We start from the raw sequence: 18,338 nt of genomic DNA, 5'->3' as shown, positions 1-18,338 counted from the left end.
TATTCTCATAGCTTTCTTCTCATTTGTTTTGTTGAAGTACTAATTAACAAATTTTGGTCCTTTTCCAGATCTCTCAGCCTCAAGTAATTCTCATTTTTTAGGGTAATACTTGTAAGCTGGTCTTAGATAAAGGAGTGAGGGATATTGTAAGCTGAAGATGGTTTTGGTAGTATGTTTGAGTTTTGACTGGAGAAGCAAAACATTCTCTTGGCAGAAGATATCTGGGGGTCCTGGTGGCCATGAGGTTGAACATGATGCAGCAATATGCCATGGGGACAAAGAGGGTGACTGGTTCCTGGGCTGCATTAGGCAAAGAATCTCAGTCTGGTTGAGGGAGGTGGTCCTTGCCTTTTATTCAGCGCTGGTGATGAGGCCATACTTGTAGTGCTGTGCCCAGTACTGGGCTACTCAGTACAAAGAAGGCATGGATGTGCTGGAGAAAGTTTAATTAAAGGCCATCAAGATGATTAAGGCACTGGAGCACCTCTACTTAAAAAAAAAAAAAAAGTTTCCAATGTTCACTATTAGCGTAGAATATGTCCTACAGTTACAAATGTTTTGAATAGTACATTTTACTGTCCTTTCAGGTTTTCTAGATCTGTTTGTATCGGTGATATTTATGTGCCTGATGAAACAGGTTGTTTTTTTTTTTTTAGCATATGTATTTTAAACTCATCAATGTCTAAGGAATTGGAGTAAGTACTAAAGGGATCTGAAGGAATCTTATGATCTTGATAAGTAGCTAACTATTCTATTAAATAGTTTCAAGTTGTTAGCTTTGCATTTTTATAAGCTATCCTAGGTTTTTATTTAAGGTAGAGACCCACATTTCAGTCTCTCAGTATTTGTCTGACTCAAGTTTAGCAGTAGGTACCACAGAAAATAATTTGTTGCTCAACAGACTTTACTACAATCTTTACTACAATCCTGTCCTAGAAGAACTGTCACTGTGTGTTTCCATTGTGTGAGAAGTAAAATCACTGCTCTTAGCATTATTTTAAATGATCAGAGAAAAACTGATTTCCATTTCTAGTATTTTCTAAGCCATTAAACAATGACTTAAGCTACTGTTTTACAAATGGTATCTCATAGGTGAGGAGGCTGTTCAGTACTACTCACAGCATCTTACAAATTTACTGGCTAATTATTAAACTTATCTATGCTTTATGATTCTGAATACATTTTGTACCATCTTTTGCATTCAGTTTGAGCATAGAACTATTGCTTAAGTTGTTTTCACAGGGATTCTGAAAGTTAATAATCTTTCCTTTATTGAGCATACTGTCAAATAAGTTAGGACTTGTAATGTTTCAGGTTCTTCAGTTCCATGCATAATTTTAAGACATAAGTAGAAAACCTGATGGTAAGCATGCATGCTACTTTGTTCCAGTCTAAATATTTTTTATTTGTAACATATGGATTTCATGTGTACTTTTCTGTGGAATAATTAAAATATCTCCCAGAAAAATTTTAGATTATATAGGTATCAAATGCAAAGAAAAATATACATAGGACTGAAATTTAAAGGTAGTAAAGGTGAGTACAAAAAAAATAAAGGGTTCAAAAACCAGGAAGTGTTTAAATTCATGCAGATAAAAAGGTATGGGAATTGGCTGCTTGGGGCAAAAACAGAATAGCAGAAGATGTGGAACTTGGTTTAGTCTGTGAAGAAAAAAAAGTAATATCTCAGTGTCATATAAACAGATCTATTAAGTTAAATTGAAAGAATCCCAGACATTCAGGGTAAGGCATCCAGATTAAAAATCAAAGGTTAGAGCTGTTTGTGTAACTTGGACTTTGCTTTTCTCTCATATGTCTAGCAGGAGTCACACATTGAAGCACTGTTTACTGGGCTTTGCCTCTGAACCATTTCTTTCAGTGTATCTGTTAGAATGACAAAAAACCCACCTGCTGCTTAATGGTGCTTCATTACTCCATCGTTCTTGTTCAATTCATTTACTTAATTTCAGTTAACTGAAGCTTGTCAAGGCTTTTATTTGACATTGAAAAAAATCTCTTCAATGTTTTTGCAACTTCTAGTGTGACTTATTGCCTGCTTAACTATTACAATATGTTCATTTAGAGCTTTATATACCCTTTTTAAAGCCTTTGCCAGCTAGAAAGATGTGTAATGTAAAATAGTTAAAACAATAGTATAGCTAGGCAATATTTTCTTTTTCTTAAAGTTTGTTCTTGTGTTTAAACAATTTTGGCTCCTTAACAGTGCAACAGAGTGCATATGTGAAAGAGTTCTTCTAAGTGGCTGAAGCATGTCAAGGTACCATTTTGCCAGCTTTATGAGTATTTTAAATTCTGACGTTCTATTGAAAGCAATAAACCAGCAAATATTTTCATTAAGTGTATATGTCCGTAAATACAGATTTTACTGGAAGCTAATGTTCACAGGAGTAAGGTTGTCTTTTCTTCCCCTGCCTTCCCCCATACACCAGTTAATTGCTGATTAATTAAAGCTAATACCTTTGCCTACATGATAACTTGTTTCTATCCCTAGTCCATTGCACCTAAACCAAAATTTGTATTGGGCTTTACTGTATATTCCTGGTTAACATATATTTGTTAGAAAAGAGAATGGAACTGCAGACTTTCTGAATTGGCCTGAAATAGTAAATCTTAGAGAAGGAGAACATCTCAAATGGAGGAGGAGAGATGAAATTTTTGTGAAGAACAAATTAGTTTTGTATTCAACATGAAGCAAATGTTCAGTGGTTCTCAGAAGGCCCTGCTGGTGTTTGTGATAAGTATTTCCATTGCTTCTTAAAGTGGCATTTGGTTTGTGGTAAGGTTTGTGGCATTCGAGGAAAGAAAACTTTAGGTTCTCTATTTGCCAATGTGTAATTATTACTGTAATTTTAACTTTTGATGATCAGAAATATCCATATAGGGAATACCAAGTCTTAGATTTTTTTTTTTTGTAAATGTTGCAGAGGGCAAGAAGAATTGTAGAAGTAACTTTGCTGTCCTGCTCAGTGTAAGAAAGGCCAACATATTTTTGGGTCTACAGAGATTTCTCCAGATCTGTTTCAGGTCTGGTTTCTGTTTGTGCATCTCAAATTACTGAGGTGAAAGTTTCCTGATGGCAAAGGGAGAAATCCTTAATTTTTAAAATGATAATAGAGTTACTGGTTCTCTCTGGAAGTTATACAGTTTTGGTTTTTTATTTTTAAAACCCAGTTAATTAGACATGTGTTCGAGTAGCTGTGACAAAGTCATCAGCGTTTTTAACGTTGATAAATAGTGAAATGGACTTTTCAATCAGAACTGTGTTGAATAAAAATTCTGGATTTTCTAAGTCTTAATGGAAAGAGATTGATTAAGAAACTTACTTGCATCTGACTTAAGAAAAGGCATTTTTTCCCCTTTTTTTTTTCTTCTTATTTTTACATCAATAAACTTGCTTCTGATCCTATACTTGCTCATTTTCATCAGCCTGGTAACTCCCTTCCCCCCACCCAGCCTTGTTTCTTTGGTGGAAGAAGAGGGCCTGGAGGCAGGACTAGAAGTGTGGGTGATTTTCTGTGCTACCCAACAAAGTGGAACAGCTGTCTTTTCCTGAAAGATGCTCACACAGGGTTGCTGTGTCACCCTGCATGCTCCACCATGGGCAGAGTTTCCCTAGAATCTTTCCTTCCCATACCTCACACTCAGAAGATCAGAACAGCTACAATACAGAGATTCTGACACCTACAGCCTTCAAAATCACTGTTCACTTCTCTAACCTTTAGCATTAATTGACATTTTTACATTAATGAATTAAAGTAGAAAAAAAAATTAACTGTTTTCTGTGATGGGATTTTTCATGTGTTATGAAATGATATCACAGGTAATTGGACCATACTATCTTGGTACTTTTTTTTCTTATTCCTCACTTGATTCTTGTGGTATCGTATGAGTAAGAAAGTAGTTTTCTCTCTTGGTGGGTGTGCTCTTTTACATCTGAGTGCCTTGATTCTTCATTAAATATCTCCTCAGTTACTGGTTCACAGCATCAGGCAATTTATAAATGTGTGTTTGCTGCTCCAGTGATACTTCCTAACTTTCAGCTTTACAAGAAATACCTGCACTAGATGCAATCATTTTCAAATGAGTAATGCCATTTAAAATGTGCCTGCTTAAATTCCATGAATAAGTAATTATTCTACTAATGACTGAAAAATAAATAAATGAAATATTCACTGTAATTGTTCCCTTTGATTTCTGATGTTTTAATAGCATTTTGAGATTTGGAGCGTATTGTTCACAGAAGTGTAAATTTTATAAATGTTGTTATTGTTAATGAGACTGACTTCCATGAAACTGTTGATTCATATGAATTAGGAGATGATCCTTTAATTTTTTTAATAGACTTCTATGTTGTCCATTCCACAGTTTTGCTTGTGTCTTATTTTGTCCTAATCAATCTGTAGTTACCCAAAATAATATATGACAACTGAAGTAATATTAAGTAATATTAAAGTATCAGGTGTAGGAGTTAATAACTAGACTGTACTCTTCCAGTTGATGTAACAGTTATGTATGATGAGGGTGGTTTAGAAAGAAGGGTTGTGATCACTGTGGTCTTTGTGGGGCTCTCCAGAGTCTCAGTGAATTTTTGTTGTCCAGGAATTTTGAGGCTGGGGTGGTATTTGTATGTATTGATGAACAGTTCTGAAAGTAAAGCTTCACATCCTTCAGACCAATGAAGTTTAACCTAGACTTTGAATAAAGAGGTGTAGCAAGTTCATATTTGGGAATGTGTGGTGATTGTAGCCCTGTCAGAATTAATCCCCTCATTTTCAGGAAGATTATAACTACAAAGATGGTGACTTACATTTGCTGTATGTAATCCTCTTTTTAAGATTATGTAAAGATAACCTCAAAGATTTTAACCCTTGATTGACATATTCAAGAGCCAAACTGGGCATTTATTTTAAAAGATACGAAAAAGGGATTTAAGGATGAGGAAAAAAAAATTTGTCCATGATGCAAGAAAACGGTAAATAGTGCCCCTATGACATAGTGTTCCCTTGTCCATTAGTGGTAAGGGCTTGCATTATTTGAATTATGACTTTTGAAATAGTTTAGTTAAAAATCCTCATCTTTCAGTGTTTCTTCACTATCTATTTTTCTTTCTAATGGAGACTTTTTTGTAAATTAGATCAAGAAAATACAGGTATTTTGCTTTTGACATTACCCTGAATGTGAAAACTACTCAGTCCTCCTAATGAGTGTTTTCACTTCGCTTGGTCTAATTGCCATCCCATGCATTTCTGCAGATCAAACAATGGGTTTAGTTGAAATTTTGTTTATTTTTGGCTGTGCAGATATAATTTCTTCTGGCTCATCAAGATGGCAGGTTGCTAGTCCTTGAAACTTTCAGATTTTCAGTATTGGAAGAATGCCTACTAGAACTTCCAGAAATCTTCCTCAGGTTATAAAAGGTTTTACTTCTAGTAAAGTAAAAAAACGATGGTAGTCCCATCTTCATGTAAGTCTGTCAGTTCTTCTACTTATGTGACTTCTTTATTGTCCCTGCTCAGTTTCATTCATGCATGGTATATGCATGGTCTCTCTGCAGCAGCCTTGCTCCCCAGAAACCCAAGATTTTTGGGAACGTTTATGTCAACACTCTTTACTTCCAGTCTTTGTTAATTTTGGACTGCTCTTTCATGGTCTATTACCCCAGAAAAGCTTTTAATGTCTTTTACTTGAGTATGGCAATCCATACTAGTACCTTACAAATGTCAGTAATACTATTTTTGTCAGCACTGCAAACGGTTCCTGTGATAGAGTTCTTGCCTGCTGTCTCACCTCACCTCACCTCACCTCACCTCTGCTCCCTGCCATGTCTGCACCAGTAATTTTTCTGTCAAAGGTTGAAGGGCCAAGTTTTGGATTATGCTTCTCTTTTTTAATTGTGCGCAGCATTTGTCATAGACCAGCCTTTAGGGACTAATAGATGTTCAAAGCTCTAGATAAAATAGTTCATCTTGTACAATCTAGTGTGGCTGATTTTCCTTCTTGAAGGCTTTGTTTACCTGGAGTAAAAACATGTTTGACTGGAAGTGAGTATGACCCAATGTGCATCAGGCAGTGAAGACTGGTTTGTTTTTTTTTTTAAATATTAACATTAGAGTGGCTTTTTGGATCTTAAATGAAAATGACAAACATTGTCATGTGAGCAGGTTGTCTCCTGAAAGAATCAACCTTCATCCGAGCTGATTAGGCAATAACCTGTTAATTTAAAAATGTCAGTAGCTGAGTTAGTGATGAAAATAACTGATGACTGAAGCCTTAAATAAATTTAATGTTTCCTTTCTCTTAGTTCCTAACCCATTCTTGATTTTTAATCAGTTAAGAAAGGGTGAGTGGGCTGCAGCTGTTAGAATCTTTGGAACCTGATGGAAACTGTTAGAATCTTTGGAACAAGATGAAAACAGAATCAGTCAGTTCAACTAATTTGCTCTGTTCAGTAAAGCCCTTTTCAATATAAACCATGACAGAAAACTTTCTGTATTGTTGGTAAAAACCTATGTTTATTTTTAAAAGTTTAAATGCTTTAAAAAAAACTTTCCTATATTTTAGTGTGTTTTCCTAAATAGTATTTGACATGCATGTCAGGATTTCGTTTACAGCATACTGAAAATGTGGAACTATAATCATTGCTTAGGTGTAAATGCACCTAAGTGTACCTTATTGGCAAGAATATAAAATATTCTGTTTTATATTTCTGTTTATTTCTGTTATAGAAGGATGTTAATTCAGCAGGGTCAGAGCAGAACATTGGGGGACTTTTGTTGTGGGTTGCAGTCATGCCCCTCAGCCAACTGCAAGCCTAACTTTGTTTCATCTCCATCAGCTACTGAGATCTCCCTCACAGTGCAATAATTTCTCCCAGGTATCATGGTCAATTTTTCTTTCAAGAGGAGAGATACAAAGCTAAGTGTAGTGAATTCTTGCTTCCCTGTTATCAGAAGATTGACAAACGTGTTTGCCAAATGCAGTTAGCATCTTAGTAGCTTGCAGAGCCAGAAACTCAGGTTTGGGCAGGTGGTATTGCAGATAAATCAGTACATGAAGTTTGAGGAGATTATACACTGAACTTGAGAATTGTCTACTTGAGAATTCTGTCACTATTTATTTATTTATTTCTGTATTTATTTTGCTTTGCACATCCTTGATGTAAAGTTAAGAAAAGCACAAAATTCATCCAACCAACCAAATGAAAACCAACCCCCCACCCCAGCGTTTTAGATCTACATAGGTTAAACAGTTGAAGGAAAGAAATAATCATAATTTGTCAATTACGGAAGTATGCCTAAACTAGTTTTTTAATGTGTCTTTAGAACTAGATTGCAGATCTTGATTTCTTGGGAAGAATTTGAATTTATTTGAGTTGTTTGAATGTGTTGCTTTTATGACATTTTCCATATCAGCGGCCTCCAAAGTCAGGTGTAGACAACCATCCAGTGGAATGTGTGAAGAAAGTCTAGGACTTATATTTTAACTGAAAAATAAGAAAGAAATTAAGCTTTATTTAATATTGACACTGGCACTCTCTGTAGGTCTGTATGTTGGATGGTCCTGTGGCACATTTGGTTCATGAGGTGTCCTGAAGACAGATTTAGTATTCCACAGTATGATGGGGTCACAGTAACACCTTCATTTGTTCATTCACTTCCAGTGTATTGTGATGGAGGCAGTTTACTTGGGCCCAGTTAGGAGGATTTGTGGATTATAATATTTAGGTTTTACTAAGCAAACCTTTACAAAGTAGGCAAGTAGCTTAAAAAAAATTCCTGCAAAGAGACCACAGATTGAAGATAATACTAATAATATAAATAATAGGAACATAGCAGAGCTGATGCTTCTTCTGCTTCTAGCGTGAGCTCTTGGTCAGGTGTATTAAGGGATAAAACCATTGGCAATTACAGGTGACAAGAAGTCAGCCAAAACAATTTGGTTTATCAAGAATGGTATTTCAAATATGGATGTACATCCGCTATTGGAAATGATGAACATTGTTTCTTGAGGTATCAGCTGATGATAGTATGAAGCCATGACAATTAGCAAGGCATTTAAAAACTAAGCACCCAAAACATGAAGACAAGCATGCAAGCACCTGCAGGTTTTTTTCAGCAATGTTGAAGTCATGATGAACTCAATCTAAGATTTTACAAGATTTCACTAAACTTAGTGATAGATCATTAGAAGCCTCTTTTGAGATTTCTTAGTAGCAGAAGACACGGATACAGTTGGGAAAGCATTTCCTCTTCCTGCAGTACTATAAATGTCTGAAATAATACATGGTAAACAATGTGGTGACAAACTAAAACACATTCTTTTGTCAGCAGATACTGTTGGAAGATGTCTGGGAAACATTGCCAAAGTTCTGAAGAAACAAATATCAGAAAAAATTACACAGTGGGAGAGGCTTGCTCTACAGACACTTGGATGAAAGTACAGGTGTTTGTGGTGTGGCTCGACTTATGGTGATTGCTAGATTCTGGGTGCATAATGAAATTCACAAAGAACTAAGTTGTTAGGGAAAGATGCACCAGACAAGAGACATTCTTAAGCATAAATTCTAAACAGTGTCTTCTTAAATAACTTTTTTTAAATGGAAAAACTGTACAAAAGTAACCACAGATGGACAGATGGAGTGGCTGATTTGACCAAAGTAAAAAAAGGTTCTTGGCTAAGGTTACAAGTTGAGCACGACTTGCAGAATTCATTCACTGCATCATGCATAGGCAAGCAACAAGAAAGTTGAAGCCATAAGTGCACAAAGTGCTGCAGGATGTCATTATTGTGGTTCATTGTATGAAAACAAAACCTTTAAATAGTTGAGTATCTAACATAATCTGTAATGACACTGGGTGTGACCAGGAAGATCTTGTGTGCTGTGCAGAGGATCACTAGTTATCATGGCAAAGTGCTTAGAAGAATTGTAAAACCTAAAGATTAATTACATGTTTCATCTTGCAGAAAAACAAGTGTTACGAATTTCCTGACCTGTTTGGTGATAACAGTCAGCAGTATGCTGACTGTCAGTTATTAAAAAAAAAAAAAGGACAATTAAGACACCCTCACTTGAAGGTCAAGATGGTATTTTAACAAGCAAGAAACCTATTGTTTTTTGAAATAAACTGATGCTATTGAGAAAGTATTTTGAAAATTGATGTTTTGAAATGTTTCCTTATGTGATTTTTGTTGCCAGAAAAGATTTGTCATCTGTAAAACCTTCTGTATTTGTAGACTTAAACTTGGAAGCAGAATTTCCTTATCTGCTTAAAAGTCCTCCCAGTTAAGAGTTTCAGAATCTGAAATTTTTATAGAAATATAAAAATGTGCCTTCCATTGGTTTACGAAAACAAGTGATTGATATCAGGGAAGATGGAAATTTATGGCCATATTTCAAGAAAAACCTTTGCATAATTAGTGGATGGAGATGCAAAATGAGTGTCATGATTTAGAAAGTGTAGCCAGTGATGCACTTTGATTTTGATGTACATATCTCTGTAAATTGTGTTTTCCAGCTATGACAGCCAATAAACTGAATTTGAAACTAGACCTTCAAATCACTGTATTACAAAGTGCTAAGTCAACATTTTAAAAAATGCTGAAGCATATTCAATCACATGGCTCTCACAAAAAAAACCCCACTTTTTTTTAGTAAGAGCATAAGGGTTTTTTACCATTAAAATATTTCAAAATACTGTTTATTTCTTCTTCATTTCATCCTTTTAAATTTCTGGTTTTATACGTTGTAATATATACAGAGTGTATTAGTAAAGTGGTACACTTTACTTTCGTAAGTACACTTTACTTTCGTAAAGTAAGCTATGTAGATATAAAGTTATTTCTAAATAACTACACATGTACTGGGGGTATGTACTCAAAATTTTCATCCTTATAGAAGTGCATGATCAAAAAGGTTTGGTGACAGTTCTTCCCATATTGTTAATTGAAACCAGTTGTATTCACAGAAGCAAATATGTGGAAGTTTATCCAGATCAGGGAAAGTCTATTTTACACGTATATATTCTTTTCATGTGAAAAGTAGTTGTCTGATAGACACAGAAATGTTTTACTCCTGGATGTGTTTCAGTTGTAATAGTTCAGGAGGACAGGAGTGATGCTGTTTGCATGGGTACGTGCTGGGATCCCCAGCTGGGATCTGACACACTCAGTTTTAGTTGCTGAGTGGTGAGCTGGGTGTCCTTGTGAAGTGCTTCCTGTCTGAATAGATGAGGGAAGTGATTTGTGGGTGGACAGCAGTGGGGCAGGAAGCTGGTGGCAAATCTAGGGATAGAATGCAAACGTTTGTCTGAATTGCTATTATTACTGTTTGAGTGTATTGTTCTGGTGACAGGATGATTTTCAAGCATGTAAACATTTCAAACGTTTTGTTCATTTGAAATTGTTGGTGCTCAGCTTATCTGAAATCAGACCATAAGTATGTCTTCTAGAGAGAGAATTATTGATATATCACAGCTGAATTTCTATTCTTGCCTTACACAGTTGTTCTAAGCTATGTAAATATATATGTTACTGAAGTGTCTTGGCATCCTTAGAGGTGCAACGTGGGACAAATTTCCAAAGCGATTGCTTTTTTTAGCTGCTGTTATGAAATAATGTGTTCTGCTGTACCTAAATAATACTTGGTAACTTCTTGATTAGTTGAACATTTTATTTAATAGCTGTAGCTGGCATGCAGAGATAAGTACTTTTTAATAAGCTATCTTGTTTGCTTTTTTTAGGCTGAAGCCTAAACCTCTGACATGGCCACAGCCTCACCAAGATCTGATACAAGTCACAGCTGTAATGGAAGATTGCAGATGCAAGTAACAGGCAAGTAGTGATTTGTTTCATAGAAATTTTTACAGGAAAGCATATGTATTCTACAAAAGCAATCCTGGAAGTGAGTGTAAAAATGAGCTAGTTAATATCTTAATGATATGAATGTTACAGTTAATAATGTGACTATAATATATGTAGATGATTTGAGGCTAAATAGAGATTATACAGTGAATTGCATGATAGAGTTTAATAAATTTTCAAAATAAAAAAAAAGGTATTCTGTACAACAGTACAGACAATTGCAAGAAATTTTGCTTGGGAACAAGTGCTTAATGACATGTATTCTGAAGAGGGAGCACAGATTACTGAAATTCTAGGAAAAAGGTTGGTGGTTGTTGTGAACCCCAAGCTGAAAATAGGTGCAATGTTGTAGTGAAGGTGGAGAACTGGAGGAGATCACAAAATTTGCTAGCTCTTCAGAAGATTAAGTTCTTTCATTAAATATCAGGTAAATATTTGTTGAATATAATATCCTTAGGGCCACCGGTTAAACTTAACAGACATGTGGAATAACTTAGGTTGGAAAGGACCTTTGGTGATTCCCTAGTCCACTCTTCTGATGAAGGCAGGGCTACCTTTGAAGTTGGATCAGGTTGCTCATTATATTGTCCAGTTGAATTTTCAGTATCTCAAAGTCTGTAGATTACCAGCTTTACTTGTGATAAGCCATGTCAATTTGAATGTTTTTCCTTCTATCCAGTTACAATTTGCTGTGAAGTCTCCTTTTTCCTTTTGCTCTGCTGGTGTTCATAGTTTGAGGCAGAAATAAGCCATCCCAGTATCCATGGAAATTTCTGGAAAACAGTCCTGGGGACACTTTTTCAGTAGTTGTTGAACAGGCCAAGTAGATTATGCATTTTGCTACTGATGGACAAGGACTGGTCAAAGATGTGACAATTTTTGTCAGTCTTAGCTACTCTGTCTGTGGGATGGCAGAACAGAACTGAGGCATCCTGGTAGTCTGAAGATAAGCAAAGTGCATCTAAGTAAACAATAGCTAATAGTGACAGTGTTACAGCAGTTAAAAGTAAAAATGTTACCAGCACATAGGTAAGATACTGTACATAAATACACCTACCATAAATATATATATGTGTATTTATGTGTATAAGTATTATTTTACCATTGATAACTAACTTGAGCTTTCCAGGGATTTTGAGAAATCTGGGAATGCTGAAGTAAAAATGCATGCATGGCTAGGAATATATCAAAGCTATCCTGAAAAAAATTTGGGAAAACATGAGTAAGATACCATGTCTTAATAAAGGCTGCATCTAAAGAAAGGTGCATCTTGCTAGATGATCCAAAGATGGCCAGGTTGTCTGAGAAAAAATATATCGTTGAAGAGTCCCCAAAATGGATATTTTATGAAATTAGATAAGAGAGAGGCCTCAAAAATTATTAACCTTATGTAAGGAGCAGATTACTCAATAATGTGATGAATCATCAAAACTGGCAATGACTAATTTGCAACGATGGAGCTGCCTGTAGATTGAATGTAAAAATGTAACTGTAAACTGACTTACACAAATGACCCTTAATTTCAGATCTGTGTCTACAGAAATGGTAATTTTTTATCCTGTGCTGAGCTCCTCCTTATGTAAATAGTCTTGTATTTTTCTGGTACTGGGACTTCTTTTGACTCCAAGAAATCTGGGTCAGGGCTCCAATGGGAAGAAGTCTTTACAACATTTGTGGTTAGTTTTCTGAAGGTTTAGTTCTCTAAACCTAGTCTTTATTGCAGGATCACAGGAATGAATGCCAGTGGCATTCTGAGTTGTAGGAGGCAGGGGAGTGTGGGACTGTAGTATTGCTGACCTACACTGCATAATTATGTGCAGTTTTGTTTATGCTGCTGTAGAAGCTATAATTTTTTCAAGAACTTAAAAAGCACTTTAAAAAGCACTTATACTTAAAAAGCACTTTTATAAAGGCAGCAAGTATCATAGACTCATTTTGCAAACAAAGACTTTGTATGGAGTGGGGACTTGTTTGAGTTTGGACAGATACAACATGTTGTAGGCATGCTTTGCCATCAGTATTTTTTGAAATATTCTTGGTGAGATCTTGTCTTGTTAGTTCTTTTGGAAGTATTGCTGGTATTATTACTTATTCATAGTTTTTTTAAGAAGATGTCCTAACCAAAAGATGATAATGGTCTCCGTTTATGTTTGGGGACTCAAAACTTACTAACAAAACATAATCAGACAAAAAAAGGGGAAATTAGGAGGAAGCTTGAATATCATTACTAAATACCTGTGTTTTAATAAATGTTGTATTTTCCTTTGGAAAGTAAATTGTGGAGGAAATGTGGAAGAAGTAGAGGTTGTCAAAGTTTAAAAATATATCATGATTTGAGATGAAAAAATATGACTTGTGTGTGGAATTGCAGTTTTAGTTTACTACAATCCAGCTTTCATCATTATCAGTTGCCTTTTATGTCCCATGATGCATTACTAAGACTGGGCACCTTCTATTTGAAACAAATAAAAGTCCAGGGCTAGCTCCTTTAGAACCTTGGATGGTTGCATCCCACTAACTTTTAAGTGACTAATGTTTACGTCTCAGAATACTGCAATCCAGAAATACGTCTCCCTTTCAGTTTAGTAAACTTCCACGTTGAGTTAGCAAGTACCATAAAGGAAAGGAATGGGGAAGAATTATTTTCAAATGGCTGAAGATACTCAGCCTTGTTTTAGTTTGCAAGTGGAGGAAACAAGAACCACACTGAAGCAAGGGAGGAATTAGAGAGAAGGCAGAGCCAGCAGGTAAATATAGTTGAGAGTCCATTCTTGTGGTCTTTTCAAGACACCATCTGCCTGAAATAGAATTTAAAATCTTGGCAGTTGGGCTGCTGTTGGTTTTTATAGTGATTTCCTCAACTGGGCATGGAAGAGGGTGAACAGATTTATGTTCAGGAGCACAGAGGAACTGACCACTGATTTGGACGTGAAAGTAGCTTTTTTGGTCAGTGGTGTTTCTTAATTTTTGAATATTTACCTGAAACCTTTGAGTTCATCTGCAAAGCTGTTTAAATAGAGGAAAGCTAAGAGTAGCTTTCTTAATTGTTACAAACTGATGTGTAAACCCAAAATTCAACCATGCAGTAATACAGGCAAAGAAATGAAGCTCTGTATACAGGCTTTCCTATACAGGGACATTTTGAAATAGGTGTGAACTGCATTGACTTTCATAACAAAATATAACTAAAGAATAGTCTGTCTCATTATCCCTCAGATGCATCATCAGATATACTTAGGCATTTTTCAGTTAAGGGAAGAATAGGGAGAACAATGAGAAAATAACCTACGTTATTTCCAGTGTTTATCCCTAAAATAATTATGCTGTCTGTACAACCAGTCCTGCCAGTGTGTGGGGAAAAGAGTGACACTTGGTTTCAACTATCTGACAAAGTACCTTTTGAAAATAAAAGCTACTAATAAAATAAAATGGTAATTTTTGCATTGACTTCTTTCTGTTCAGCAGAAGTAGAGTAGGTGAGGAAAAACATTGCCTTGCAAAGTATTTCATACAGTGTGTAGGCAGGACATTTTCTGTTTTTCAGCAACAGTATGCTGTTAGAGATAAAGCAATGTATTTTATTAGTTTCTAGTGCCAAACTGAAACGGAAAAAGAATTGGTTTGGAACAACTTTCTACACGGAATTAACCGCAGATGGAGAAATTAAGAAAACAGCAAAATCAAGTAGTTCTTCAAATCCCAAATGGGATGAGCAGCTGACAGTGTAAGTAGATTTTTTGGTTGTTTGATACTATTTATTAGACAGACATTGCAGGCAAATATTTACTAAGCTTGGCTGCCTACATAGTTTGCTCTGGCTGTTGATGTCTAAATGCAGACGTAAGTTGGTATTTATCTCAAATGATTTTTTTCTGAATCCTTACAATGTTTTGAGAATATTTTTTTCCTACAGAGTGTGTTACTTGCATACAGTGGCACTACATGATATAGTCTTGATATTTGTCAGCACTGTGTTCAGCATACATTGCTAGAAAGACTTACTAATTGTAACCATGTCATTCTCTCTTTAGAAGGAAAAGTCTCAACTGGATAAGTAGTAGTTATGAGGAAGCTCACTTCTTCCTTTGAATTCCCCAGTGAAGGGATGTGCACACAAAAACTGCAGTTACCTCGCACCTTACCCTGATATTTGACTGTTTTAATCTTCTTGTGGTTTAGTTTGGTTCAACTATGCCAGGGGTGTAGATATACCTGAATAGAACTCCATGAAGAGTTGGCAATCTTGCACTTGGTTAGAATGCTTTATTCACAAGCAAGATTATATTGGTTCAGACTTGGGTCTGGGAACAGCATAGCTCCTATCAAGTGGCGTTGAGCCTGGGCCAGAACATTTCACAGCATCTGACATGTCTGTGTGTAATAGCCAGCTTTGTTAGCAGTAGGAGCCATGCTAGATTCCAGTAAGTGCTGGAGAGCGAGGACTGGTGCATCTTTGGGGAACTCTTTGCTTGGGAACACTTACTTACTCCAGACCTGCTCAGAAGCAAGTAGGTATTCCTGTGCCTCAGTTCTTGGTATTTAGGTTTAGTGAACTTATTCACCCTTTGCAGTGTTGCAAAAGAGAATAACATAGTCTTGGACCTGAGGATGATTTCTGGGATCAAGAACTAGAACAATTACAGAGCTATCAGTATACTCACAGGGACCTAAGTTTCTCTTGAGGAGGCAGGTTTGCTTTGGCAGGATTTGGTGATCTGATAGAAATTAGGTAAATTGCAATGCATAGTAATGGCAGACTCATTTAATGAGTATTGCTTACTCAGGGTCTTACCCTTATATGTATTTTTAAGGTATTCTGGCCGTCTCTGACTACTGGAATGGTATTTGAGGTTAAGTGACCTCTCTGGCTTACCAAATTCCCCTCACTTCTATGAGTCAGCTATATATTTGTGTGTGTAGGTGTTGGGGATTTTTTTCCTTTACTTTGTTGAGCTGCTCTTTTACTAAGACCTCCCTTAGAAGGCAGCCTATTCAAAATGCAAAAATATATTTGCTTGTGTTTCAGCAAAAATGATCCAGCTTGTCCAACATATTCAAGTGACTGTAGAATTAGTCCTGTTGTTGGGAGAGTGGGGCTTGTTTTTATTATTATTCTCATCATTGCTGATACAATTTTCTGTATATATTAGGTCAATACTTATGGATATGTGGCCTTTGACTTTTTGCAATTAAGTGCTTCTACTCCTATTTTGCACAGCCAGGACCACCTTTGAAGTACTAGACCCTGTATTACAAAACTTACTCTCCAGGACCTAGCATAGCTTGAGCAGGGGAGAGATCAATGGCAAAGCTTGTCATAATATTACTGCAATTGGGTCCTTTACCTTCTGCTTCCCTCCAGTTTTTACTTTAGCTTCATCATTTGAATTTTCCTCTCTGATTTCTGTGAGTATGCCTTATGGTTTTGTATATATTTGTAGAATCACAAAAAATGTTTATCAACACTTCCATGGCAGGCTGATACCTGTTGAGTGGGCTCTTGCTTGAAAATAGATGCTTTGTTGTTTTTTTCCTTTTTGAAAAATACTTAGTATTTTTCTTTTCAGTGACAGACAAATATACTTCCCACCTTTTTACTACATTTAATAATGTAAGTTTTTAGCTAAAACTCTGGAGGACGAGGGGAAATAAGTCTTTCATAAATCAAGATTTGTTTTATATAGCTGAGATTTGAGATGAGTGTAGGTTATTCTGATGCTTCTCAAATTCCTTAGGCTATCATAGTAATGTACTTTAAGTTTCTTCCTAAGTGTATATATCATAGTGTTTGCAGTTCTTAGTTAAGTTTCCCCATGCAATACAAAACTGCACTTCATTAGTATCAAGAAATAGAATGAGAAAGTGAATAAAGTTCAAATACTCCTAATAACAAGAATTAATTCTTAAAAATCTGTATATATCTTTTTTTAAATTTATTTTTTATGCAGGCATGTGACTCCACAGACTACGCTGGAATTTAGAGTGTGGAGCCATCACACTTTAAAGGCAGATGCTTTATTAGGAAGAGCCACTGTAGACTTGAGACAAGCTTTGGAAGTACACAATAGAAAATGTAAGTTATCATAAAGGATATTTTGAATAAAGTAAAATTATTATTACTACTAATCTATATATCAAAATGGCAACCAGACTACTAACTATACATGTAATTACAACTGACTCTCAATTGAAATCTTTACTTGTCTCTTCTAGAGATGTCTGTGCTATTGAGAGCATTTTAAATGTAACACTGGGGTATGATACTATTGAAACAAACAGTAGAGTATTAGTTGCTGAAAGTAAAAGCAGAAATACAATGTTTTGTAGCAAGCTAGTAACCAATTTGATAGAAGATCTGTTTTAGATTTGGTGACCAAAAAAATAATTAAACTTTCAGAAAAGCTGTGTAATTTTTCAAGTTTTTCTTCTCTGGAGTCACTAATAGAAACACTGGATATTTCTCCCTCATAATTTAGCTGCCCAGAGAGCAATAGAAAACGTTGATTAATGAAACAATTGTGATCTTCCTTTTAGTACATTAGAAATTGATTGTTCCATGTAACTTCTAATATTTTCTAAATATTTTTAATAGAATATATCTGATTTGCTATTCAAAATTTTTTTTCTTTAGTACAACAAGATGGTGAATCCACACTTTAAATTCCACTCCAGAGTGGCAGTAGAATTCCAGCTAAAAGCTAAACCAATCTTAACCTTTCTCACAAGTTATATATATATATATTTAAACCTGAGGTGAATGTTTTGAACAGTGGGGATAAATGAGAAAAAAAAAAAAAAAAGCTAAATTTTTCTGATTCTTACAGAAAATTGAAATAGAATCCAGTATTGAGTAAGTCTTCTTCAACAGTATTATAACGATTCAGCAGTAAATTTCATAGTTAGGCAGAAAATTTTCTTTTACCTAAGAAAACTGTATCAGAATAAATTGGGTTATAATAATGTTAGCCACAAAAAATATTTCTAAATACTTTCTACAAATTTCTAACAAAATTTCTAACAAATTTCTAACAAAATATTTAACATTTTATTACTCTAGATCCTGGGCAGGTAGGATCTAACAGCTTGACAAATTCTTTCAGGGAATGGTTGACTGAGTTTGCTGTACATTGCAACAAAAGTAATTTATGTGCAATGTTTCTTATTTGAGCAAGTCAGTAGTTAGATACTTACTGGATTATCTAAGAATTCACTGGTAGAATGGTTTGACTGGTATCCTTAATTCATTTAGTTATTGATACCTATTCTAAAATGCAGCACTTGAAAGGCTCTTTGCTGATGAAAATGGAATGGGAAGTCCTCTAAATGCAGAGACATTAGAATTAATTTGGTTCCTTTTTCGGCTACACACCACAACTATTAAATTGCTGCCCACACACCTCTCAGTTTTCTTGCCAGCTCAATTAAGCTACAGCCAACAGCTGATTTAGTTTAGGAAG

General features: G+C 35.4%; 1 protein-coding gene across 6 annotated transcripts in view; it reads left to right on the top strand.

Annotated features, from left to right (window-relative positions):
- The window catches only part of WWP1 (WW domain containing E3 ubiquitin protein ligase 1), a 58,757-nt gene that overhangs the window by 12,669 nt on the left and 27,750 nt on the right, over window positions 1-18,338 (top strand). For 5 of the 6 annotated variants that reach the window (XM_054649370.2, XM_054649322.2, XM_054649330.2 and 2 more), the window contains exons 2-4: window positions 10,761-10,851; window positions 14,467-14,605; window positions 16,830-16,954. In XM_054649370.2, the coding sequence (XP_054505345.2) occupies window positions 10,782-10,851; window positions 14,467-14,605; window positions 16,830-16,954 (334 nt within the window). In that variant the 5' untranslated portion in view covers window positions 10,761-10,781. Of the gene's footprint in view, window positions 1-10,760; window positions 10,852-14,466; window positions 14,606-16,829; window positions 16,955-18,338 lie in introns of those variants that run through there. The other variant, XM_054649364.2, reaches the window with a different exon arrangement.

Source organism: Agelaius phoeniceus, chromosome 1 (assembly GCF_051311805.1).
Source record: "Agelaius phoeniceus isolate bAgePho1 chromosome 1, bAgePho1.hap1, whole genome shotgun sequence".
NCBI lineage: Eukaryota > Metazoa > Chordata > Aves > Passeriformes > Icteridae > Agelaius > Agelaius phoeniceus.
The sequence above is the reverse complement of the archived record's forward strand: the minus strand, read 5'-3'. Positions and strand labels throughout refer to the sequence as shown.